The following is a 23,210-nucleotide window of genomic DNA, read 5'->3' on the forward strand; positions in this document are numbered from 1 at the left end:
GCACTTCCCCGCACGCCACGTGCTCCCCGCCGCACCCGGCACCGGCACCGGCCCCGGCCCCGGCCCCGGCCCCGGCCCCGGCCCCGGCCCCAGCCCCGCCCGGGACCCGGCGTCGCCCCGCCCGCACCCGCCGCCATCGGCACCTGCTCGCACCCGGGACTGGCACCCCTCCGGCACGCACCCCCCTCCAGCGCCCAGCAGCACCCAGAGCCCTCCCAGCACCTCGCACCCACGCGGGACCTGGCCCCCACCCCACAGGACACGGCACCCCTTGGGACTCAGCACCCCACACCCTTCCCAACCTCCCAGGACCCAGCCTCCATCCAGCACCCCGCACCTGGGCACGGCCCCTGCACCCACCCAGCCGTAGCGCCCCGCACCCATCCAGACACGGCCTCCCACGGACACCCAGGCGGGGCGGGGCGGGGCGCGGCGCGGCGCGGCCCCTGCCCGTTTTGGAAACAGGACAGGGTTTTCCTCTCTTCCCTGAAAACACTTCCCCCATAGCCTCCACCCCGCCCCAAGACCGATTTTAACCCCGATGCCAGCTCCGCAGCAGCACCAAACGCCAGCAGAGCCCAGCACACCCCGGGGGGGGGGGGGGGGGGGGGGTTGGCAGCTGAAGCCGGGGAGTCACCACCCGAGGCCCCCCAGGAGAGCAGTCCCAGGCGGGGACATGCAGCCCTGGGCTGAGGTGTGAGCCGGTGCAGCAGGGAGGGGAGTTGCAACACTGCCAGCATGCCCTGCCGCACTCGGGGTGCCACGGGGACACGCCGGGGAGGAGCGGGAGCACGCATGGCACCCCACAACTTTGTGTTCAGCCCCTGCTTCTTGGGGTCTGCACTGTGCCCAGCCCCCACGGGCAGCAGGTACCCTCACGGGGATCAGAGCCCACCCCAGCACAAGGAAGGTACAGCAGCACTAGAGTCTCCGCATAGTTTATTTCCTTGACTCAGTAACAAAAACAAACAAACAAACTAGGTTTTTTCCCCTCCCCTCCCAAACCCCCTACCCCCCCCACCCCTAGCCCTCCCCAGGCTCAAACGTCGTAGTTGGGGTTCTTGCGTAAGATAACAAATCCCTCCAGGATGGGCGTCACGGGCACGTGCTCCTCTGTGGCCAGCTCTGCCCGCTCCCCGTGTGCCAGCAGCACCGGCGTTGTGTGAGTCTGGAAGCCGGTGATGGTTTTGGGCTTGCCTGCCTGGCCCACCACATCCACAGCCTGCGAGAGAAGAGCGAGGTAAATGCCAGGACACACAGGGATGCCGGAGCACCCCCTCCCCAGCTCTGGCTGCCCCTTACCTGTCCTACGCGAACCGACACGGGCAGAGGTCGCAGCTCTTCGTCAAAGGTGACCAGCATGCGGGGCTGCATGGCAGCAACGAGGCCGTAGAGAACGTAGTGGGACTTGCCCAGGATAACTGGAGGGGAGACAGAAGTAAAGGGGCTGAGCAATGCCCACCCCAAGGGGCAGAGGGGTTCCAGGGGGGCCAAGCCCACAGTACTCACTGTTGCGCACGTCCAGGAAGGACACAAGGACAGTCAGCAGCCCGGCCACAGCCACCTGGCTCATGAGCTGGCGATCGCTGTGGTACGGGCACAGGGTGAGCGTCCCCTTGCCCAGGTGGGTCAGGCCCTGGTGTGGCAGAGAAAGCATGTGAGAGAGCGGTGGGGTAACGCCTGGGACCCCCAGCCCTGCCCGGCAGGAGGGTGACACCCCCAGGACACCACCTCCCCTCCCACACCCAGGGCAGGGACCCCAACCTGCCCCTTCCCCGCCACGAGTGGCGAGCGCAGGATCGTCACCTGGGCTAACCGCACCATGAAGAGGTTGTTGGGGTCCTTGGCATGGTACTGGGCGAGCTGCCGCAGCATCGCTGCCAGCCGGGCGTTGTTGGTACCTGGGGAAGAGGGGGTGCAGACAGAGAACAGGGTACACAGCTCACGTCTCCCACCTTCCCCCCACACGAGCCCCAAACTGGGCTGTCCCCCAGGCTTACCGCTGCCCACCATGCCCATGGCAAAGATGGAGTTGTACGAGACCTCGGGGTCAGCGTCATGGGAGAACTTGCTGAGGGTGTCGAGGATGTTGAGCCGGGGGTTGGAGACCGAGATAAGTGCCAGGGCCAGGGGCACAGCACGGCGGAGGGTGGGCTCCCCATACCGCAGCTGCACGGAGGGGAGGTGGGCGTTACACCCAGCTTACCAAGGGCAGCGAGGTCTACAGAGATGTGAGGCAAGACCCAGTCTCTATTCCCAGGTCCCTTCCCGCCTCTGTGCTGTCCCCCTGGTGTCACTCACCAGGTGGCCAAACGTGCGCAGGGCCATCTCAGCACCAATCTCCTCTCCCATGGCAATGAGCGCGATCCCCAACACCGCTACGCCCTGTGGGGACACAGGCACTGAGCGCCAAGCAGGGAGCACCCAGCCCAAGACCCAAGTTCTCACAGCCCCTGCACCCACCCTGAGCCCAGGGGCACAGGGAGAGCAGGGGGTGCTGCTGGGGGCTGTTTGCCTCCAGCTCTGATCCCACAAGGGCCTTAGGGACCTCCCCCAAAGCCAGTTCCTGCCCCAGGGACACAGGTCCCAGCCCACACTTCCCCACCTGGTGAGCCCCCATGTCAGCTGAGCTCTCTTTCTTCTCCTTCTCTTTCTTGTCCTTTTTGTCCTTGTCCTCCTCTTTCTCCTTGGAGTCAAAGTGCTCACTGCAGATGTGCAGGAGCTGTTGCACCTTCAGGACATTTCCTGAGCCTGGGGGGAGAGCGGAGGGCCAGGATCAGCAGGATCAGCAGGCGGAGGGCCCAGGACCCACTCCTGCCTCCCTCACCTCAATCAGCCCAACTCACCTGCATAGGCGCAGATGTCCACCAGCGTGTTAGCGAAGCTGCGGAATGGCTCTGACACCACCTCCAGTGCTGCCAAGATGGCCTCAATCGCCTCTCCCTTCCCTGCCAAGGAAGGCGCAGTGGTTAGACGACAGCGGTGGAGGGATGCTCCCACCCCGTCCCCCAACCCACGAGCCACTGGCACTGCCCAGCCTTACCCAAGTGGTTCAAGCCCAGGCCGAGCGGCAGCCACCGGGCATACGTGTCCTTCAGCTCCGTCTCCGATTTCTCCATGATGGTCTGGAGAATGGTTGAGGTGACGTCCCCATTGCAGGAGCCCACCGATATCATCCCACAGGCCAGGGCAGTCACGCCAGCCACCTGGTGAAGGAGGGAAGGAGAGATGTTGTACATGGGGACAGCACAGAGTAAGCCGGCCCATAGCTCGGGGCCAGGCCTGCACAGTCTGATGGCTGCCCAGTCTGAAAGAGCACTGGGTACCCTTGGTCCCTGCTTTGTGCAAAAATCTGGGCTGTTGGGAGACCTGATGGCTTCCTACCCTCCCATATCTGCTGCAATCCCATCGTGGGAGCAGCTCAGATGGGGAAAATAGGGTCATCCTCTTCCAGCATGGCACAACACCGAGCAGGGACATGTAGCCTTGCTCTTGGAGCCCAAACTGGCTGCAGGACAGACCCTGTATCCCAGGAGCTCCTGGGGACCGGGTGGGGAAGCAGGAACCCCAGGTGAACCCTGCCTCACTCCATACCTCCATGCTGGACTTGGAGTCTCCCATCACAGGCAGCAGCAAAGTCAGGACGTCCTCACGGTTGGAGCCTGCATACGCCAGCCCCAGCCTGCGGAGAGGCCAGGGGAGCATGAGGGGGCAGCTGCACCACCCTGTGCAGCACGGGGAGGCTGGGGCCAAGCCCTTACCCAAAAATGGCTCCGATCCTCATGGTGTTGCTGTTGTGGAGGACGTAGTCGGACAGGAGGGCCAGGGCAGGGTCACACTCATTCCTCACCCCTGAGTTGACAATGCCACAGGCCAGGAGGGCTCCCGACTGCAAGGCAGAAGCACCATCACGCACCAGCCACCAACACACAAAGCTCCCTGCCAGCCAGTGACTAATGTGACACATTACACCCACTCCCCGGGATGGGCAAGTTGGTATGAAGTGAGCAATGCCACTCTGGATCCAGCTGAGCAGTCCAAAGCTCGTAGCTCTGTGACAAGGGGACCCCAAAGGTGCCTCAGGCAGCCCCCAAGAGCTCCCCGCCTTGCTGTGAGCCACTCAAAAACCTGGGACATGGGGCATCCGACCCCTCTCCGAGCCAGAGCTGAGCCGCACAGCAGACCAAGGTGAGGTTAACCATTCCCCGAGCCAGCCACACACCCAGCCCGCAGCAGGGCTGCCCCACGCAGCTGTAGAGCCCGTGCTGAGATTGGTGCCACCGACCTTGATGTAATCCTCCGAGGAGTACAGGTACTTGTCGATCTGCGTGAGCCCTCCATCCACGTCCCACAGCAGTATCGTGCCCAGCGAGGCTGCAGCGCTCAGCATCCCTGCGGTTCCAGGGGAGAAGAGCCCACATCAGCCCTGAATTGATGTGCCCTGCCTGGGGCAGGTGGTGGCCAGGGACACAGGGCAGCCCAGTGGCAGCCGTGCCCTGCAGCCTGCCTTTCAGCAGGACCCCAAAAGGGACAGGGCAGCAACCCCAAGCCTAGGGGCACCTCCAGCCCCTGCCCAGCTGGCTCCCTCACCGTGGTCCTTGTTCTTGTACAACCATTTATTGCCATCGTCCGTCAGCAGCTTGTCCTGTCCGAAAGCAGCATTCACAAAGCCGTTCACAAAGGAGGAGGCCAAATTCATCCGGGCTGAGTCCACTTGGGAACCGCTCCCCCCGAACCCTGGGGAACGATGTCAGGGTGAGCTGGGCAGCAAGAGAAGCCCTGCCAGCCCTCCACCGCACAGCTGTCCCATGCCACGGGGGGACAAGGACCTGTCCCACCACCAGCAGGAAGGAGGAGCACAAATCCATGGCAGGCAGCTGGGTCTGCTCCATGCGAAGTCAGAGACTGCGGGCAGGCCATCTGTGCACCTCGGGATACACAGCTGACTGCGCTGGCCCAGAGGTGCCTTGCAGACCCAAGAGCTCCCCACAGGAGGAATGACAGAGGCCACAACAAGAGCCCTTACGGTTATTTTCCAGGTGGGTTTTATAAATATCATCCGGCACTTTGGGCTCCATGATGTCCAGCTGCAGAGACAAGGGAGAAGGGGGTTACCTCCCAGCCAGCACACCGCAGGGCAGCTGCCCTACAAGGGCAACCTCTCCAGGAGGTGCGGGGCCACGCTCACAGGGATGAAGGATCTCTTCCCACATCTCGCCACAGAGCCTGGCAGCCAGGGCAGCCACAGCTGGAGGCAGCCCAGGGCTCTTTACCCAGCCAGGATGCTCACCTCTCTGGCCAAGGCCAGGAAGTTGCTGTTGAGCTGGACGTTGGACATGATCTCGGTCAGGTCCTCGTACTCCTCCACATCCTCGTTCAGCTCCAGGAAGACCCCATGGCGGCCCAGCATAAAGGCCATCTGCTTCTGGACAACTCTGTGCAGAGGGAAGAGTTTCACAAGTGCCCAGACCCCAGCCAGCCCCAGCACAAACACACGCTCACCAAACGGTGAGCCAGCCTGCCCTGCTCTAGAGGCACACAAAAGCAGCCCAGAGATGACCCGCTCTTGCCCACCTCGATTTCAGGGACAAGAGTCTCAGTCCAAATCCCCAGACACCTCTGCTGGTGGCAGGATCCAACCCAATTCTGCCCAGACGGGGAGCCATGCCCCACCACGATGGGCGAAGGCCCCAGAGGGTGGGGAACGAGTCTCCGCTTACACATCTTTGCAGGAAGTGAAGATGTCCTCCACCAGCTCCACGTCATTGAGCATCAGAGCCAGGCGCAAGGCTTCAGGGTAGCGGCTGAACTTGCGGAAGATGCCCAGGGCACAGCGCAGGAGAGCCGAGTTCTCGGGCTCTGGGACGTAGCTTACGCAACTTTGAGGAGGAGACAGGCATGAGGGTGATGACCACGTCGGGCAACCTCAGCCCACCAGGGACCAGGCCCCCTCCAGTGCCTGAGGTTGCTGAGGTCCCTCACCTGGTCAGGTAGAGGCACACTTTGGAGTAGGCGTTGTCATCGATGTACTTCTCCAGCATGTCCATCTGCTCGATCTCCATGAGCAGGTCACAGGCCTCATGCTCTGCATTGTGGGCCATGTTGTAGGGGACGATCTCCTTGACCAGGGTGAGGAGTGTGTCCCTCTGAGCCTTGTCAGCCTCATCGATCTCCTGCCACTCCTTGGCCACCTCCCCTGCCAGGTGCCTGCAGGGACAAAGGGACATCACTACCACAGAAAACAGCTTCACCCAACCCCAAGGATGGGGAACAGCTGCTACCAGTTAGCTGGGGCTGTGTATTGTTTACAGAGGCTCCACGTTCCTGCGAGAGCTTATACGGGACAAGCCCAGAGGAGGAATTAGGGTTAAAAGCAGAGATTACAGAGGCCACAGCAGCAAGATCTCTGCAGCTCGCAAATCACTGAGGAGGATGAGGTGACATGTGTGCAGACATGACAGGGGCAGCTGAGCACAAGCCCAGCAAGTCAGGACACCTCCCAGGCAGGCTAGAGTCAAAGCGCTCAGGGAAATCCCCCTGAGCCCTTGTCCCTCCCCAAGCCCTGCTCCCACCCAGGCTTACCTGACATATTCATGCCCCCAAGATGCCAGCTCCTCCTGGGAGCCCACCAGCCGGTACTTCAGGCACTCACGCTCCCCGCTCATGGTCATGGCCAGAACAGAAATGATGTCTGCCGCAAAGCGCTGGGGAAAGAGCGCCGGGGGCTCAGACACACACTGGGAATGGGGAAGCAGGGGCAACCAGGGACACAATACCCTCCCTGCGCCCACAAGCTGTCACAGGTAGCAGAGGCACAGCCCTGGCAATTTATAATCCACCAGAGCAAGTCACAGAGGCTGATGTTAGACCAGGGTCCGGAGGGCTCTGCGATCACCTGCCCCAGCACCATCCCCCCAGCCATGTGGGTCGGTGGGGCCAAGAGCCTTTACCTTGTTCTCTCCTGGAGCCATGTTCTCATAGATCTCCTTCAGCTTGCCGTAATGAGGCCGTAGGAACTTGAGGGGTTTGGGGACGGAGGTCATGGAGGTGGTGGAAGAGCGGATCTGCCTCCGCAGCTCCTCCAGGGCCGGGCGGTAGAGGGACGTATCTTTCTCCTGCAGAGGGAAGCTGCCTGTCAGGGAGCAGGGGGCTGGTTCCTGCGCCACCACCCTGCCAGCCCTCCTCAAACACAGCCATGGCTGTGAGCAGAGGGAGACAGAGGTCCCTTGGGCACAGGTAAGACAGGCAGCAAGGATGGGGGACAGACCACAGTGGACAAGGAGGGGCCCCGCTCAAGGTGAAACCCCTCCATCCCCATTGTACAAGGAACAACTGTAAGCGAGGGACAGACGGACTCAAGTCCTGGCCAGGCCTCCCAGCTCCGCAGCTTCCTGCTGAGGGGCACGCCACAGACTTACCCCCAGGCGCTCCACCAGCATCTCCAGCTCATCCTGCAGCTGCTTGTCCTCCTCAGACTGCCGAAACACAGAGGAGAATGCAGAGTTAAGGGTGCCCAGCACAGACACCCCCAGTGTGACAGGGGTGGGGGTGTCACCCCAAGCCACAGGGGGACCAGGACACAGTGGCATCCCCCCCCCAGGGCACCATCCTGCCCCAGTGCTGCCGGGGGGGTCAATGCTTCCATTACTGGGGATACCCCCCCAAAGAGACTGGCCCATCCCGGGGGGGGGGGGGGCGGGTCTCCCCCGTTACCCTGTGCTGTACGGAAACACCCCCACGGAGAGGGGCACGGCAGGGCACCGCCCCACGGGGGGGCACCCCCAGTGACAGCAGCCCCTCTGCCCAGAGGCAGCCCCCCACAGCCCGTGGGGACCCCCAGCGCCAAGGCCACCCCCGTGCCGGGCAAAGAGGGGACCCCTCCGTAGTCCCCGCTGTCACGCGCGCACGCTGATTACATCACAGCTCCCCTCACCCCGCTCCAGCGACATCAGACCCCGGAGCCCCCCGCCCCACCGCACAGCCCCCCGCCAGGGCAGGGAGCCCTCAGCTGCGTCACGAGGGCACCCCCAAGACGTCACGGCCCCCCTCCGGAGGGAGCCCCTCGCCTCAGTGACGTCACGGCCCCCCTCCGGAGGTAGCCCCCTCGCGCCGGTGACGTCACGCGCCTCCGCCGGAGGGAGCCCCGGCGACGCCACAGGCGCCCCCGGAGGGATGCCGGCCGCCCCCGTGACGTGGGATGACGACCCGCCCCGCCGGTGACGCGGGCCCGGCCGGGCCGTGACTCAGCTGCGGCCCGCGACGCGGCGGCCCTCACCAGCTCCTGCTCCTTCTCGGGCCCCGCGGGCGGCTCCCGGCGGTCTCGGCCCCAGGGCGGCGTAGGCTTCTCGTCGCCGCCCGACCCGGGGCCGCCGTGCACCCGGCCCTGCCCGCCGCCGCCGCCCGCGTCCATGACCGCTCCGCCGCGCACCCGCCGCTCTGCGCCTGCGCGCCGCACGCGTCCGCCGCCAATCGTCGCCCGGCGCCGCCGTGACGACACCGCCGCGCGCCGGGGGCGGGCCGATGGGCGGGGCCAGAGGCGGGGCGGCCCCACGTGTCGCGGCGGTGCGCAGCGCTGGGCACCGGCACCGGCAGCGGCGGGAGCGGGAGCGGGAGCGGGAGCGGGGGTCACGGCCCGTCCCGGGGCTCCGGCACTGCCGGGCAGCGCTGGCAGCCGGGGACGGGGCCGGAGACCCGGAGCTCTGCCACCCTGGCACGGGGCACCGGTGCCACCCGAGCCGGGCAAGTGAGGCGGCGTTGTCCGGGGCTGGCAGGCTCGGCGGGGCCCCGACACGCCACGGACACCCGTGGGCACCCCCGTGCCCCTCCAGCCGAGCTCACGCACACACCTCCTGCACGCGTGTGCTGCTCTGTGCCCCCGGCCCCGCAGTTCAGGCAGGTGGCACTGCCTCGCCCGGCCCCACCGGGCACCCCGGGGGGCACCTTGCCCCCCGCGGGCAGCACCCCGGGCACCCACCTACACAGCCCGTGTGCCCTGCACCCCGGAGGGTAGGGGGGACCCTACCTGCACCCGGACAGCCCCGCATGCCACTGTCCCCCTGGCAGCACCCCGGCCACCGGGCGGGTGACCCCTGGTGACGCCCTGTCCCGGGCAGGTGGTCGCGCGGGGTTGGGAGGTGTCGAGGTGGGGTGTCGAGGCGCGCCGTCACGGCCTCCCGCTCGCTCTCCGCTGCGCACAGCTGCGTGCGTGCGACTGTGTCACGCCACGCGTGGTGGTCCGGGCCTGTGGGTGACCTCGGGGTACCGCGGTGGGGGTGTCAGTCGAGGTGTGGGGGGGTGTGCAGCCACCCGGGCGTGCGCTGGTGCACTGCAGTGTGTGCCCGGGTACCAGAGCAGGGTGTGCTGCTGCGGCTGGGCACCGTTGCCGCCCCGCTGCTGGTGCCGGTGCCGGTAGCCGGTGCTGTGCGGTGGCAGTGTGCCTCCCTGGGTGCTGAAGCCCGGCGCCGGTACGTGTGTCAGTGTGCCGGTGCCCGTTGCGGGCGCCCGGGTGTGAGCCCGGGTGCTGGTCCCCGTGCCGGTGCCGGTGCCGGTGCACCGCCCTCACTGGCGAGGGTGCAGGTGCCGGTGCGGCTCGCCGTCCCGGTGCCGGTGCGGGGCTCCTCCCGCGCGCACGGGGTCACCTTGGCGGCGGGGCCGGGCCGGGTGGAGCGGAGCGGAGCGGTGCGACCGGGCTGGGCGCCGGTGTCCCCGCTCCAGCCGCCCCCCGAGGCGCCGGCCCCAGCCGCCCCCGCCCCGTGCCTGCGGGCCGCGCCCAGCCGGTAGCAGCCCCCGCAGCTCCATCCCTCCGGCGCGGCCCCATCCCTGCCCGGCCCCGGTCCCGGTCCCGGTCCCGGTCCCGCCGGCGGCGCGGCGCCCGGTGCGGGCCATGGCGGCGGCGGAGGCAGGCGGCGCTGCGGCGGCGGCGGCGGGGGCCCGGCGCGGCCCGGGCGGGGAGCGGAGCTAGGCGGGAGGCGGCCCGGGATGGCCAGGATGAACGTGGCCCTCCAGGAGCTCGGACACGCCGTGAGTGCCCGGGGCAGCGGTGCGGGCCGGGCCGGGGATGGCGGCGGGGCAGGGCGGGGGCAACGAGCGGGGAGTGGGGCAGGAGGAAGGGGGGACCGGGGGGCACCGGCGAGGGCGGCAGAGGGGACGGCGAGGGGGACAGGAGGGGGCCGGGGCAGAGGAGAGCCGGGGGCGGGAGGGCTGAAGGAGCTGGAAGGGCTGGGGGGGCTGCGGGACCCCGCAGGAGGAGGGGATGGCAGGGCTGGGGGACCCCGGGGGGCGAGAGCCTGGGGGATGCAGGGGGCTGCGTGGGGCCGGGGGAACGGCGTGGCTGGAGGGTCCCCGTCCCCCACGGCGGGGGGGGGAAGGGGGAGGAAGGCCCGCCCCAAACCTCTACCTGTGGTCGGGCAGAGGGAGCTGGGGCAGTTCGGAGAGGGCCCCACAGACCCTGCCCCGCTGAGGCACGAAGCCCACCTGGGTTACAGTGATGCTGCTCGTAGGGTGCTCCCCAAGGCAGCACCCTTGGAGGGAGCAGGGGGCCCGGTCCCTGCAGGTCTCAGCCCCACGGAGAGGGCAGGGGAGCCCCAGGACAAGATCCTGCTCCTGCCTCAAAGGTGCCAGGAGGTGCCGGGGAGGGGGTGCTGCCGGCTGGTGCCCAGGAGGACGGGGACCACCCGGGAGGGGAGAGGAGCATATCAGGGGAGCTGGGGCGGTGGTGGTGCCCGGCTGGCTGAGCTCCCACAGGATGCCGAGCTGTCCCTCCTAACGCCAGTGGCTCCCGGGAACCCACCCCGGTGGGGGGCTCCTGCTGACTGTCGATCCCAGCCTCGCGCCCTCCCACCACGGCAGCCCTTGGCAAAGTCCCCTCCCTGTCCCGGCGGTGTGGCAGAGCTGGGCACCAGGCACTTGCTCTGCTTCACCCCCTGCCCATCATCCTTCCCGCCCTAGATCCTTCCTGGCCCCCGACACCAGCCCTGCAGGCAGCCCCAGGGCATCCACCTTAGTCTGCAGCACAGACAGGGGGGTGAGCCGCAACCCACCTGGGCGTTAACTCTGAAGCCTAAGGATGGCTCACGACCAGCAGCATTGCTGACTCTCTTCCACCAAAGCCTCCAGCTTTTTCTTCCAGCTCATCCCCCCCTCCAAAGCTGCTGGCTCAGCTCCATCACCTCCCTCTTGGCTGCATCCTCGGCAGCCCGCACGGCTGGGTCGGTGCAAGCAGCCCCTGCCGGGCTGCCCCGCAAGGCCAGGAGCGAGGGGGTCCTGTCCTGCCGGCTGACACCCCCTGTAGTGCCCCCTCTCCCCCCACATGCTCTGCCCGCGCAGGCTCGGCCCTGCGCCCCGGGCACCCCCGGGGCCAGGATGGGGCGGGAGATGCTTCCAGATGTTTCGGACCGGTGCACATCTGCATGGAAAGTTCCAGGCGGGGGAGGAGGGGCGAGGCAGCAGCACTAGGCAACGGTTGCCTGGCAACAGGGACCACGTCTCCGTGGCGATGTGGCACCTGTCAGCAGGGCTGATGCCACGGCTGCCATGGCGACGCGGAGGGATGCTCCGGTGCGAGCCCCCGAGCCCCCCACCAGCAGCTCTCCCCGTGCTCCCCAGGGCCACCCGGGGCTGGGGACAGCCTCTGGGGGAGGCCCGGGTGCACCGAGGGGGGTCAGGGGCTGCCCCGGCCCCCCCGTGCACCTGCTGAGTGGGCACCGGCCCTCGCCGTAAGAGCCAGAGGGGATGGTGGGGTGGGGGGCAGCCACCCCCACGCCCCCATCCCAGCCCGCTCCCTCCCTGGGCAGATGCCCGACTACAAGCGTGCCACGCTGCAGGACGACGAGGGGCCGGAGCCGGCGGGGGATGGCAGTGCTTCTCCTGACAGCGTGGAGGTGAGGTCTGCCCCGGCCCCTCCATCCTTCCCCTCTTCATCCTCCCTGGCCCCCCTCCTCACCCTCAGCTGGAGCCTGCCCGCAGTCGGGTGGGCAGCAGAAGGAGGGCTGGCAGCAGGAGGAGGGCCGGCAGCCAAACCAGCCCTGGCTGTCCCCAGGGATGTGCTGGGAGGCAGCCAAAATGCGGCAGAGAGTGTGCCCGGGCCATCGTCCTTCCTTGCGGCTGGGGGGGGGGCCACCAGCACCCACTGCCGGCTTGCCGGGGCTGGTGCCCTGGGCACCCCCGGAGGGATGCCCCGATCCCCACCTCGTCATGCAGCCGAGCCAGGCGCTGGGGAGCGGTAGGGGAGGGAAGGGGGAGCGGCGAGGTTTGGTCCCCCAGCGGTGCGATGGCAGGTCCTGCTCCTGCCCAGGTGGGGTTTCGGAAGGGGCCGGGGCTGCTGCTGAGCCGCCTGGCCTCGCGCAGCCAGCTGGAGCTGGTGCTCTGCGCCGTCGCCGTCTCCCTGGCCCTGCTGCTCGGCGTTGCCGTTGTCGCCCTGGCCATCCAGTACCGCAGAGGTAGGGAGGGTCCCCGCGGCCCCGCCGGGGTGGCAGTGGCGTCCCCACACCCGGGGGGGACGTGGCAGGACGGGGAGGGATGGGTCAGCCTGGAGTTCTTGCTCTGGGTGCTCTGCCCACCCCGGGGTGCAGGCAGGGCTTGGCCCCGCTCCGTGCCTTGGTTTCCCCCGGCAGGCACGCACAGCCCCAGGCATGCCTTCCCTGCCAGATCCCTCTCACAGCACGTGCCTGACGGATGCCTGCATCCGGGTGGCCAGCAAGATCCTGGAGGCCCTGGATGCAGAGACGGACCCGTGCCAGGACTTCTACCAGTACTCGTGCGGGGGCTGGATCAAGAGGAACCCGCTGCCCAACGGGCGCTCCAAGTGGAGCACCTTCAACAGCATCTGGGACCAGAACCAGGCCATCATGAAGCACCTCCTAGGTGGGCATGGGGCGGGGGGGTCACGGCCACCGGGGGGGTGACCTCCGGGCACAGGCGGGCAGAGCCCCGGCATCCCTGGGGCTGACCCGCAGCCTCCCGCAGAGAACGCCACCTTCAACTCCAGCAGTGAGGCGGAGCGGAAGACGCAGCGATACTACCTGTCCTGCCTCAAGGAGCAGAGGATAGAGGAGCTGGGCTCCCAGCCCCTCATGGAGCTCATCGACAAGGTGGGCAGCCATCCACATGTGAGCCAAGCTGTCGGGGCTCAGCCCAGCACATCTCCCGCTCGGTTCTTCACGGGGAGGGGGCAGCCCTCGGGGACGGACCCCGTCCCTCCTTGAGGCGCTGGGTCTGTCTGCCAGCAGATCGGGGGGTGGAACGTCACCGGCTCCTGGAACCAGACCGGCTTCATGGAGGTCCTCAAGATGGTGTCAGGCACGTACCGGGCGACCCCCTTCTTCACGGTGTATGTGGGTGCGGACTCCAAGAGCTCCAACAGCAACGTCATCCAGGTTGGCAGCTTGGCACTGAGGGGTGGCAGGCACCGGGGGGGCACCGGCGGGCACCGGGCTGCCCATGCTGCCCCTCTCTCCTCCCAGGTAGATCAGTCGGGGCTTTTCCTCCCATCCCGGGATTACTACCTGAACAAGACCGCCAACGAGAGGGTGAGGCTGGGCGCCGGGCACCCTGCCGGCAGCAAGTGGGGGAAACCCACAGCAATGGGGTGTGAGCAGTGCCGGGGCACACCTGGCACCTGCACCCTGCCCATCCAGGTGGCACAGTGCCCAGGCACGGTGCCCAGGCAGCGGGTCTGAGCCCCCTGGAGAGGCTGGATGAGCTGCAGCCAGGGCTGAGCTGGGACTCGGGGTCCCACCAGGTCCTGGCAGCGTACCTGGACTACATGGTGGAGCTGGGCACGCTGCTGGGGGGGGCCCCGGAGCCCACCCGCCTCCAGATGCAGCAGGTGCTGGACTTCGAAACCCAGCTGGCCAACATCACCGTGCCCCAGGCTGAGCGGCGGGACGACGAGAAGATCTACCACAAGATGAGCATCGCCGAGCTGCAGGTGGGCACAGCCTGGGAAAACCTCTGGGGACTCAAGGCGGGGTTGTCCAGTGGGGCACCGAGGGGTCCGCGCCCACTGCTGCCCCTCCCAGGAGAACCTGGGCAGCCCCATCCGTTGTGAGACGTGCTGGGTGCTGGAGTGAGGTGCTCATCCCCCCAGTCATTAGGATTTGGGGCGAGCTGCAACCCCGCACGGGGGGTCCTGGGGTTCCCTCCTTGTCCTGCAGCATGGAGAGCTGCAGGGAGCCATGGGAAGGGTTTGGGGCAGAGAAGGGATTTGGGATGCTGAGGGACCTTGGGACCTTGCCGGGGAGCACAGCCCCTGCCCCAGCGGATCCTCCCATGACGGGGAGGATGGGGCAGAGCCGTGCCAAGCACCCGGGTGCCGCGTTCCCGTGTCCTCCCCCAGGCCCTGGCCCCCGCCATCGACTGGCTGGATTACCTGTCCTATGCCCTGGCCCCACTGGAGCTGGCCGACACGGAGCCCGTGGTGGTGTACGGGGACACCTACCTCCAGCAGGTCTCCGACCTCATCAACAGCACCGACAGGAGGTGAGGCACCCCTGAACCCCCGCCATGCTCCGGCTTGGGGTTTCCCTCATGGTGGGGGCACATTTTGGGCTCACCGGTGGCTGGGCCATCTCCCGTGGACCATGCCCGTGCCGAGCCGTGGCATTTGTCTGCCCCTGCAGCATCCTGAACAACTACCTGATCTGGAACCTGGTGCAGAAGACGGCCTCCAGCCTGGACCAGCGCTTTGAGACAGCCCAGGAGAGGTTGCTGGAGACACTCTACGGCACCAGGAAGGTAACGGGGGGCCCCCAATTCTCTTCCCCATCCTACTGGGAGGGGAGTGAGCGAGCGGCTGTGTGGTGCTTAGTTGCCAGCTGGGGTTAAACCACAACACCGCTCTGCCTCCAGCCTGGAAGCAGCCAGGACCACCTCTGCCCTTGGGATGCCCTTGGAATGCTGAGCCCTGGATGCTGCAGAGGGAACCCAGGGACCATCTTTTGGGATGGGGGATTAGCTGCTGAGCGTCTCCCCCCTGGGAGGGGGCAGAGCCAGGCTGGGGGCAGGGAGGGGAGCAGGGGAGGGGGTTGGGAGTCTCACAGACCCCTGTCTTGTCCCACAGTCCTGCACGCCCCGCTGGCAAACCTGCATCTCCAACACGGATGACACGCTGGGCTTCGCCCTGGGCTCCCTCTTTGTCAAAGCCACCTTCGACCGGGACAGCAAAGCCATCGTGAGGATGCTTCTGCCCCCGTCCCCTCCCCATCACCATCCGCAGGAACCCCCCTTTTTCCCCCCAAACCCCAGGGCTGGAAGGCAGGGAGCAGGGAAACAGGATCCCCAGCTCCGGGGAGGTCGCATCCTGCCCACCCTGTCTCTGCTCGAGGGGCTGCGGGGGGCAGGGGGGCTTCATTCCCTCCCCTCCCCAGGCTGAGGAGATGATCAGCGAGATCCGGGCAGCCTTCGAGGTGTCCCTGGACCAGCTGGACTGGATGGACGAGAAGACCAGGCAGGCTGCGAAGGAGAAGGTGACCCCGGGGAGGGCAGTGGGTGGGAGAAACCCCTCCCAGGAAGCCCCCCCCCCCCATCTCACTGCCGGGGCCTCTCCCCACGCAGGCAGACGCCATCTACGACATGATCGGCTTCCCCGACTTCATCCTGGACAACAAGGACCTGGACGATGTCTATGATGGGGTAGGGGGACAACCGGCTCGTGGGGAGGGGGTCTGGTCCCTGCTCACGCCAAGCCCTGGGGGGCCCCATGGTGGAGCGATGTCCCTATTTGGGGGACCCATTTGGGACAGGACGTTAGGTGGAGCCACCCCTCTACCGAGTGCATCCCAGACAGGGCGGGGGAAAGAGCCCCCGGTGTACCCCTCCTCATCTCTCCTCTTCCTCACCAGTACGAGGTCTCGGAGGACTCCTTCTTCCAGAACATGCTCAACTTCTACAACTTCTCCGCCAAAGTGATGGCCGACCAGCTCCGGAAACCCCCCAACCGCGACCAGTAAGGGGGAAGGCCGGGGCGAGGGCGGAGGATGTGACACCAGCACGGTGTCACAGCACTGTCCCTGGCACGGCCTGGGTGGCACTGGTTCACTGGGGGGAAGGTCCCCCTCGTGGGGTGGCACGGCATTGTAGGTCACCCGTGGTGGCTCTGGCTTGTCCCTGGGACAGGGTCCCTTGGTCACGGGGTGGGCGGGCAGCGGTGGCAGCCCCGGGCAGGGCAGCACAGGGGACCCACGGTGGGAGATGGCACAGGAGGGTGCCGGGGTTCGGGGCGAGAGGGGACACATCCCTGCCTGTCCCCTGTCCCACCTCCCTGCCCCAGGTGGAGCATGACCCCGCAGACGGTCAACGCCTACTATCTGCCCACCAAGAACGGGATTGTCTTCCCCGCCGGCATCCTGCAGGCTCCCTTCTACGCCCGCAACCACCCCAAGTGAGCCTGGCACAGGGATGGGGGGCATCTCCTGGGGGCGGGGGGGCACGGGCCGGATCAGGGCCAGCACCCCACAGAGCCCCCCACAGTCACAAAGCAAAGCCCTGGGGGGCTTGAGGGTCCCTCCAGGCTTTACATCCTGCAGCCAAGACAGCCTGCAAAGTCCCCATGGGGCCACCAGTGTCCCCAACAGGACTAATTCCAAGCTGGGTGCCAACCGGAGCAGAGTCTCGCCCGGACACAGACGGGGTGCCCAGGCTGCGGAGGGGGTGCCCGGGCCGGGGACAGGCTGCAACGGCATCATCCCCCCGCACTTACCTGGCTCTCTCCCGCCGCCCCACAGAGCACTTAATTTCGGCGGCATCGGCGTGGTGATGGGGCACGAGCTGACCCACGCGTTTGACGACCAAGGTGAGAGCCCGCAGGCAGCACCAGCCCTGACCCCCGTCACCTTCCTGCCCGCCCCCTGCCCTCGGCGTGGGGAGGGGGTGCCACGGGCACGCGGGGGTCCCGCTTCGCCATCCATTGCATCATGTGTGCTCGTGCCCCCCCAGCCGCCCCCCCTTCTATCATCCTGTCTCCCCAGGTGGCACCCGCCGATACCTCCCCCCGGCTTCTCTGTGCAGCTTTCGCTCCATCCGCTTGGTGAGGACACGGTGTCTGCAGCCCCGGCCCCCTCCTCATCCTCCTCCCCACATCCGCTCTGCTTTGCGCCTTCACCGCAGCCCTGGAGCCGAGATGGGGTCAATGGGGGAAAATTCGGGGTGACAAATCCGGCTTGGGGCAGCGGGGATGCACCAGGGGATGGCTGGGGACCCAAGCGCACGGCTGAGCCCCAGCCGGAGCCTGCCTGGAGCAGGACCTGGGGGACACCATCTCCCCTGGGCATGGACCCAAGGCACCAGGTCCCCCGGTGTCCCCTGGGGCTGTCCCCACCACACCCCACCCTGCTTCAGGACCCCCTGCAGTGGGAGGTCTGCAGGGGGCCAGCGTCCCCCGGTCCCACCCCGCCCCATGGCTTGGTCCCGCAGGGCGGGAGTATGACAAGGAGGGCAACCTGCGGCCATGGTGGCAGAACTCCTCCCTGGAGGCCTTCAAGAACCGGACAGCATGCATGACAGAGCAGTACAGCCGCTACACCGTCCACCGTGAGAAGGTCAACGGCCGGCAGACGCTGGGCGAGAACATCGCCGACAACGGCGGGCTCAAGGCAGCCTACAACGTGAGTGCCGCCGTCCCGAGGGGACGCAGACCCCCGTGCCCGTCTGTCCCTCCCTGGGGCTTCAGGGTGCCTCTCCCGCAGGCATACAAGTCCTGGCTGCAGAAGAATGGGGAGGAGAAGCGCCTGCCAGCCCTGGGGCTCACCAACCACCAGCTCTTCTTCGTGGGCTTTGCACAGGTAGGGTGGAGCGGGATGGTGGGTTCCCCATCCCTCCCCGGCCCCTCGGAGCCACTCCACAGCCCCCCATCCCGCCCGGGGGACTCTGCCCCCCGTCCCTGAGGCTGCTCCCGCTCCGGCAGGTGTGGTGCTCCGTCCGGACGCCCGAGAGCTCCCACGAAGGGCTGGTGACCGACCCCCACAGCCCTGACAAGTACCGCGTCATCGGCACCCTCAGCAACTCCCGGGACTTTGTCGAACATTTCGGCTGCCCCCTGGGCTCCCCCATGAACCCCGGCAAGCACTGTGAGGTGTGGTAGGGATGGGGAGGGTGCTGGGCACAGAGGGGACGATGCTCTGCTGTGCCCTCCCCAGCTCTCGCCGGCTGCCGGAGCTGGCCCATGGGGCAGAGAGAGGGGCCGCCCCCCGGGTCACCCTCCGTCGCGGTCCCCCACGGGGCACACACCGCACGCTGCCTCGCCCCACCTCTGCCCCCCTTCCCAGCACACGCAGCCCCACACCGGGCACCCACTGCAGCCCCCGTCCACAGCCTGGGGCCGGGCACGGCCGGCAGAGAAGCCGAAGCACCCCCAAAACGCAGCTCTGCCCCCCAACCCTGATGTGCTAGAGACTGGCACAGCTCAGCTGCCCCAGCGCCACGTCCCCCCCGGGCGGGCAGCTCAGAGGGGTCCCGGGGAGAGCACTAGAGCCGAGCGGCCCCCCGCTTCTGCCCCCCAACCTGCCAGAGATGGAGGCTGGGGGCCACCCGGTTCCGCTCTTCCCTCGCCCCCTCCCGATCCGGCTTGGCTTCCCCATCCACCTCTGCTGGGACCAGCGGGCGGCAGCGGGGACTCTGGTGCCTTCAGCTGTGGGTGGCTGTCGCTGAATTTATTTAACGATTAAAAGCAGTTTCCACTTACTCCGGCAACTCCGGGTCCTTTGCGGTGTCGGGGCGGGGGGAGAGGTGGGATCCGGAGCAGGGGGTGACTCAAAAGCTGGGGGACACGTGGGAGATGAGACATCCCGAGGGACCGAGGGAGGGGAGCGGGAGATGAGATGTCTTGAGGGACGGCGGGAGGGGAGCAGACGTGCGGGGAAGGCGAACGGCAGCCGCAGGGCTGACCCTCAGCCCTGGCATCCCACGCAGGGTCGGGGGGGGGGGGGGTCACCCCTCAGCCACAGGCATGGGGGGGGGCTGTGCTGCCTGCCGGCACCGGGCAGGGTGGCGGGGGGACACGGGGTGAGGCTGGGGCGACGGGAAGGCAGGAGCCGGGCTGGGACAGCCCCACAGCCCCGGCCCAGCCCCGGCGGGGTGGGGTCCCCCCGGTGGAAAGGCCAGCCAAGGGGTCCCATTGCCCCCCAGGCAGGGGTGACAGCACGGGTGACCCCATCCTGCCCTGGGGCCAGGCCGGGGCTGAGCCCCCCCCCCAGAGTGCCTGGGGCCTGCCCTGGCCGGGACCTCTCCCTGCACCGCGCCCCCAGCCCCATACTGGGGTTCGCCCCTGCACCCCCGCCCCTGCACGGGGACCCGCCAGCCCGCAGGGGACAGCGGCCACGGGGGGGCTCGCAAGGGCCGCCGGGAGTTGTAGTCCTGTCGGTGGCGGGCGCAAGGCCCGACGGGAGCGGTAGTTCGGCGCGAGGGACTCTGGGGGCTGTAGTTCCAGGCACGGCCTCCCCGCCGCCGCGCCGCGGCGGCCGCACTCCATTTCCCAGCAGGCAGCGCGGCGGGGCCAGGGTCCGGGCCTGGGCGCCTCCGGCCTCGGGGGGCACGGGGGGCAGCGGGGTCGGGCCGGCGTGAGCGGCAGCGGCGGGGCCGGGCCGGGCCGGGCCTGGGGGGCTGGGTCCGAGCCGGGGGCTGGGTTGGGGCCAGATCGGGGGCGCTGGGCTCGGACTGGGGGTGCTGGGCCCGGACTGGGGGTGCCGGGCCTAGGTGGGACCCTGGGTGCAGGGCCCGGGCTGGGTCACGGGTGCTGGGCCTCGGCCCGATCCTGCGTGCAGGGCAAGACGGGCGCCTCTGGACCCAGGCTGGGCAAGGGGTGCTGGGTTGGGCCGCGGCTGCCGGGCACCTGTGGGTGCTGGAGCTGAACTGCCGCCAGCCAGGCCACAGGCAGGCTTGGCCCTAGGGCGGCAGCGCCCTGGGGACAGGGGCAGTGGGACGTCCCTGCCCTGGGGACAGGGGCGCTGGGACGTTCCTGCCCCTGGGCCGACACAGCCCCGTCCCCCAGCCAACACGCTGTCCTTGCAGGCGTGCCGCCCGAGCCTGGCACCATGGACGCGCCGCCCATCACGCCTGGGGAGCTGCTGTGTCTGGGCTCCAGCCTCGCCTTCTCCGGCCTCTTCTACTACTTGTACAGGAAGAAAGCCAGAGTCGTGGCACGCATACAGGTAGCCCTGTCCCTCACAGGCTCTCTTCTGCCCACTCTTCCTTCCCCACTGCCCTACACTGCCCGGCCCAGAGCCTTGGATTTGGGTGCACCTTGCTGACGACTGCAGCCTGCTGCATCCCCTGCCAATGTCACGATGCCCGGGACCAAGCAGGTCACATCCTGCCAGAGATCCCCACAAAGCCATGCATGACCCACCCTCTGCCTGCCAGCCCATCTGCCCCTGCCCGTGTTCACGCTCAGTCCCTGCTCTTGCAGGAGGCCCCAAAGCTCCAGGTTGACGACAATTTACCAGCACTGGTGTCTGCGGCTGATGGGAGGTGCCTGCCTTACGTTGCCCTGGAAGGTAAGGAGACCCTGTGGCCCCGCACCAGGGACGGGGCCCGGGCTCTCCTCCTTTGGCCGTGATGCATCCCTTGGTCCTTAGGCATAGTGCTGCCAGCCAAGGCTGCACTGACCAGCCATTACCATGAGGGGCTGCAGGGCGTGATCCAGAAACTGCTTCTGAAAGAGCATCGGCTGATCTGGAACGCCTTGGCCCGCAGCTGGTGAGCGATGGGAGGGGACAGCAGGGGTGGGCTTGCACCCGTGGGTCCAGACCCCCATCCTCTGGGGCCACTTGAGAGGCAGAAAGTGGCTCGGTTAAAGACCGTAGTCCCTACCCTCGGCTCAGCCACAGGAGCTCAGAGTTCCTCGGGGTTTTCCACATCCCAGCGCTGCACTCTGCTTGCAGGAGCGAGAGCGAGCGGGTGCTCTCGGAGCAGGTCTACACCGTCCCCTTCCTGCTGGCCTCGCCAGACACCGAGGCAGTGACACAGGTGAGCGTGGAGAGCCCGCTCCGAGCCGTCTGCCTGCCGCTGGAGACGGTGTACGAGCGGTTCCAGCAGCCGGCCCATGGCTTCCGCGACCTGCTGGGCCAGTACTTGAGCGGGGAGAAGCCCAAGGGCATCCTGGAGACGGAAGAGATGCTGCGGGTGGGGGCCGGGCTGACAGGCATCGGGGAGCTGGCCCTGCACCTCGACGGCTCCCTGCACCTCCAGCCACCGGCCCGGGAGGGCGAGTATTTCCTGTGCCTGGGGGACTGGCAGACAGTGCTGGCAGAGCTGGAGTCGGCCAGCGGGCTCTGGAAGGGTGCGGCAGTGCTGTGCGCCGTGGCAGGCCTGGCCGTCCTCCTGCACGCCCTGTGCCGTGCCTACCGCCGCGCCCGCCTCAAGCAGCAGCCTGAGGACAAGGAGCCGGATGGCGAGGAGGCCGGGGACGGGGGGCCCGAGGACTCCTGCGTGATCTGCCTGACGCGGCCCCGCGAGTGCGTCCTCCTGGGCTGTGGCCACATCTGCTGCTGCTTCCGCTGCTTCCAGGCCTTGCCTGCCCGCCTCTGCCCCATCTGTCGGGGGCCCATTGACCGCGTGGTGCCCCTCTACCAGGCCTGAGGGCACCTGGGGAGGGTGCCCAAGGAGGGGCAGCGTGAACCAAGCCAAGCCCGGAGCCTGCAGAAATACCAGCTGTCCCCTTGCGTGCAGCTGAGTGATTCTTGTTGGGAGGGAAGGGTCCCGGTGTGCCCCCCCATCTGTTTTTGGGAGAGGGGGAGTTACAGCCTCCTCATCCTCCATTTGTCTGCCAGAGGGATCCCCCCCAAACATAAAGGCTTGGGGGAAACAGACTCAGTGCCTGAGCTGAGGAGCCGGGTCCCCAGCCCCACACCGGGGTGTTCCTCTGGCTGCCGGCTGTTTGACCCGTGCCCCTTTCCCAGCCCTGACCCCCCAAAGCCACGTGGGACTTTTCCCTTGTTTGGCTTTTCCAGCACGTGGCTTTGTCCGTGGGGAAGATGGCGGGGGCAAGACCAGGGCTGGCAGGGCACAGAGGACGCGGTGGGGTGACAGAGACCCCCGAGCCACCGCAGTAGCACACCTTGGTGCCACCGTTGTCCTCCCCCCCACAATCCGTGTGCCTACAGCCACTGCCCAGACCATGTGGGGACACCCGGGGCCGGCAGGGATGAAGCATGCCCCTTTGCTAGCTGCTCTGCCACTCGGGGAGGGGGACAGCGTCCCTCTGTCCTTCTCCACAGGGTCCCCGCTCTCCTGGAGCGGGAGGACAGCCCTGGGGCACCCCGGAGCCTGCCTGTGCCTCCGGCCCCTGCTGCACCCAGCTTTCCTGCCCGCCTCCCGGCCAGGACCGGGTGCGGGAGCGGCTTGCGGTGGTGTGTGGAGTGATAAAGCCAAGGAGTCGCGCTCGGCCTCGCCTCTTCCTTCGCGCCGTTCAGCTGGGGGGTGCACGCTCACTGGTGGTGGGCAGGGGACCCCTGGCCGGGGTGCACCTTCTCAGGATACAGCCCTGAAGAGGGGGGGGGGAAACAGGACTGTTGCCAAGGCGATCGTGCTCCTCCGGTCTCCATGGCAACTGCTCCCCTGGACCGCTCCCCATCAGTTCCTGGCTGCAGTTGCCCAGGCAACCCACGGGCTCTCCTGGCTCCTGCGGCTTTGGGGCACCCAGGATTTGGGGTGGGGGGGGACACACAGCGCTGGCAGGCCTCTGGCAGCCAGACAGCAGCGTTGGGGGGGGGGGGGTGGGGGGGGTGGGCGGCAGGGGGACAATGTGCCCCCTCCCTGGGGCAGCGGCCCCCATTGCTACCAGTTTGGGGCTGGGAGCTTGCCTGGGGCAAAGGTGCTCCTGTGGTGTTGCCCCCAGGGCCCGCAGCTAGCCATGATGCCCCAGAGCACCCAGTCAAACCTCCTGTGACCCACGTGCATTTGGGGGGTGGGGGGGTGGGTCTTACCTCTCCTCTGCCCCCCCCCCCAACCATCTTTGAGCCCGGCCTCTTCCCCACATCAGCACGGCGACTGCTGCGCTGCAGAGTGAGCAGTGGGGCCCGGGTCCCCCCCGGAGCCGGGCATCCCCCCCACAGCAGGAGGGATTTCGGGAAGGAGATAAATACCAGATGGGAGAGGGCTGGGCTGCCAGGAACACACTCCCCGCGTGCCAAGAGCTGCCTGCGCGCGTGGGCCGGGGAGGGCAGGGGGTGCCCGTGCTCCCCAAGACTGCTCGTCTTGTTCCCCGGGGCCCGGCAGCC

The 23,210-nt window shown here is 67.8% G+C and overlaps 3 protein-coding genes across 6 annotated transcripts; 2 read left to right on the top strand and 1 right to left on the bottom strand.

Moving 5' to 3' along the window:
- Window positions 1-922: 922 nt before the first annotated feature.
- On the bottom strand, window positions 923-8,458 carry PSMD2 (proteasome 26S subunit ubiquitin receptor, non-ATPase 2). The gene is made up of 21 exons (XM_075506985.1): window positions 8,276-8,458; window positions 7,419-7,475; window positions 6,951-7,115; window positions 6,583-6,704; window positions 5,983-6,207; window positions 5,721-5,879; window positions 5,291-5,435; window positions 5,027-5,087; window positions 4,591-4,737; window positions 4,286-4,392; window positions 3,762-3,889; window positions 3,595-3,682; window positions 3,044-3,206; window positions 2,847-2,948; window positions 2,606-2,751; window positions 2,302-2,385; window positions 2,001-2,169; window positions 1,807-1,901; window positions 1,510-1,636; window positions 1,303-1,421; window positions 923-1,222 (listed from the first exon to the last, which is right to left on the bottom strand). The coding sequence occupies exons 1-21, from the start codon at window positions 8,408-8,410 to the stop codon at window positions 1,040-1,042; spliced, it is 2,727 nt and encodes a 908-aa protein (XP_075363100.1). The 5' UTR covers window positions 8,411-8,458; the 3' UTR covers window positions 923-1,039.
- Window positions 8,459-9,758: 1,300 nt separating this feature from the next.
- On the top strand, window positions 9,759-18,645 carry ECE2 (endothelin converting enzyme 2). Of its 3 annotated transcripts, none has more exons than XR_012776432.1 (19): window positions 9,759-10,020; window positions 11,793-11,879; window positions 12,293-12,437; window positions 12,646-12,861; window positions 12,964-13,088; window positions 13,227-13,373; window positions 13,461-13,526; window positions 13,739-13,927; window positions 14,336-14,478; window positions 14,619-14,733; window positions 15,059-15,169; window positions 15,366-15,464; window positions 15,553-15,630; window positions 15,840-15,943; window positions 16,268-16,378; window positions 16,722-16,789; window positions 16,965-17,023; window positions 17,410-17,600; window positions 17,682-17,766. XR_012776432.1 is itself a non-coding variant. In XM_075506986.1 (19 exons), the coding sequence occupies exons 1-19, from the start codon at window positions 9,979-9,981 to the stop codon at window positions 18,074-18,076; spliced, it is 2,310 nt and encodes a 769-aa protein (XP_075363101.1). In that variant the 5' UTR covers window positions 9,759-9,978; the 3' UTR covers window positions 18,077-18,645. The 3 variants fall into 3 exon arrangements, 2 of the variants coding, with proteins under 2 accessions (XP_075363101.1, XP_075363102.1); XM_075506986.1 differs by lacking the exon at window positions 16,965-17,023 and adding an exon at window positions 17,900-18,645 and having other exon boundaries at window positions 17,682-17,777; XM_075506987.1 differs by lacking the exon at window positions 17,682-17,766 and having other exon boundaries at window positions 16,933-17,023; window positions 17,410-17,540.
- Window positions 18,646-19,499: 854 nt separating this feature from the next.
- Window positions 19,500-22,375, top strand: LOC142412202 (mitochondrial ubiquitin ligase activator of nfkb 1-A-like). 2 transcript variants are annotated; one of them, XM_075506992.1, is made up of 5 exons: window positions 19,500-19,597; window positions 20,002-20,141; window positions 20,399-20,486; window positions 20,568-20,688; window positions 20,874-22,375. In XM_075506992.1, the coding sequence occupies exons 2-5, from the start codon at window positions 20,025-20,027 to the stop codon at window positions 21,568-21,570; spliced, it is 1,023 nt and encodes a 340-aa protein (XP_075363107.1). In that variant the 5' UTR covers window positions 19,500-19,597; window positions 20,002-20,024; the 3' UTR covers window positions 21,571-22,375. The 2 variants fall into 2 exon arrangements, with proteins under 2 accessions (XP_075363107.1, XP_075363106.1); XM_075506991.1 differs by lacking the exon at window positions 19,500-19,597 and having other exon boundaries at window positions 19,855-20,141.
- The last annotated feature ends 835 nt before the right edge of the window (window positions 22,376-23,210 follow it).

This window comes from Mycteria americana, chromosome 7 (genome assembly GCF_035582795.1).
Source record: "Mycteria americana isolate JAX WOST 10 ecotype Jacksonville Zoo and Gardens chromosome 7, USCA_MyAme_1.0, whole genome shotgun sequence".
In the NCBI taxonomy this organism is placed as follows: Eukaryota; Metazoa; Chordata; class Aves; order Ciconiiformes; family Ciconiidae; genus Mycteria; species Mycteria americana.

Bases quoted from the DNA above. Each gene is read 5' to 3' on its own strand.
- PSMD2 (XM_075506985.1), bottom strand. From the start codon at position 8,410: ATGGACGCGGGCGGCGGCGGCGGGCAGGGCCGGGTGCACGGCGGCCCC. The intron at 6,705-6,950 runs GTAAAGGCTCTT...CTCTTTCCCCAG, and splicing joins TGGCTCCAGGAGAGAACAAG to CGCTTTGCGGCAGACATCAT. The intron at 6,208-6,582 runs GTAAGCCTGGGT...TTGTCCCTGCAG, and splicing joins TGGGGGCATGAATATGTCAG to GCACCTGGCAGGGGAGGTGG.
- LOC142412202 (XM_075506992.1), top strand. From the start codon at position 20,025: ATGGACGCGCCGCCCATCACGCCTGGGGAGCTGCTGTGTCTGGGCTCC. The intron at 20,142-20,398 runs GTAGCCCTGTCC...CTGCTCTTGCAG, and splicing joins GAGTCGTGGCACGCATACAG to GAGGCCCCAAAGCTCCAGGT. The intron at 20,487-20,567 runs GTAAGGAGACCC...CTTGGTCCTTAG, and splicing joins GCCTTACGTTGCCCTGGAAG to GCATAGTGCTGCCAGCCAAG.
- ECE2 (XM_075506986.1), top strand. From the start codon at position 9,979: ATGGCCAGGATGAACGTGGCCCTCCAGGAGCTCGGACACGCC. The intron at 13,374-13,460 runs GTTGGCAGCTTG...CTCTCCTCCCAG, and splicing joins CCAACAGCAACGTCATCCAG to GTAGATCAGTCGGGGCTTTT. The intron at 14,734-15,058 runs GTAACGGGGGGC...CTTGTCCCACAG, and splicing joins CACTCTACGGCACCAGGAAG to TCCTGCACGCCCCGCTGGCA.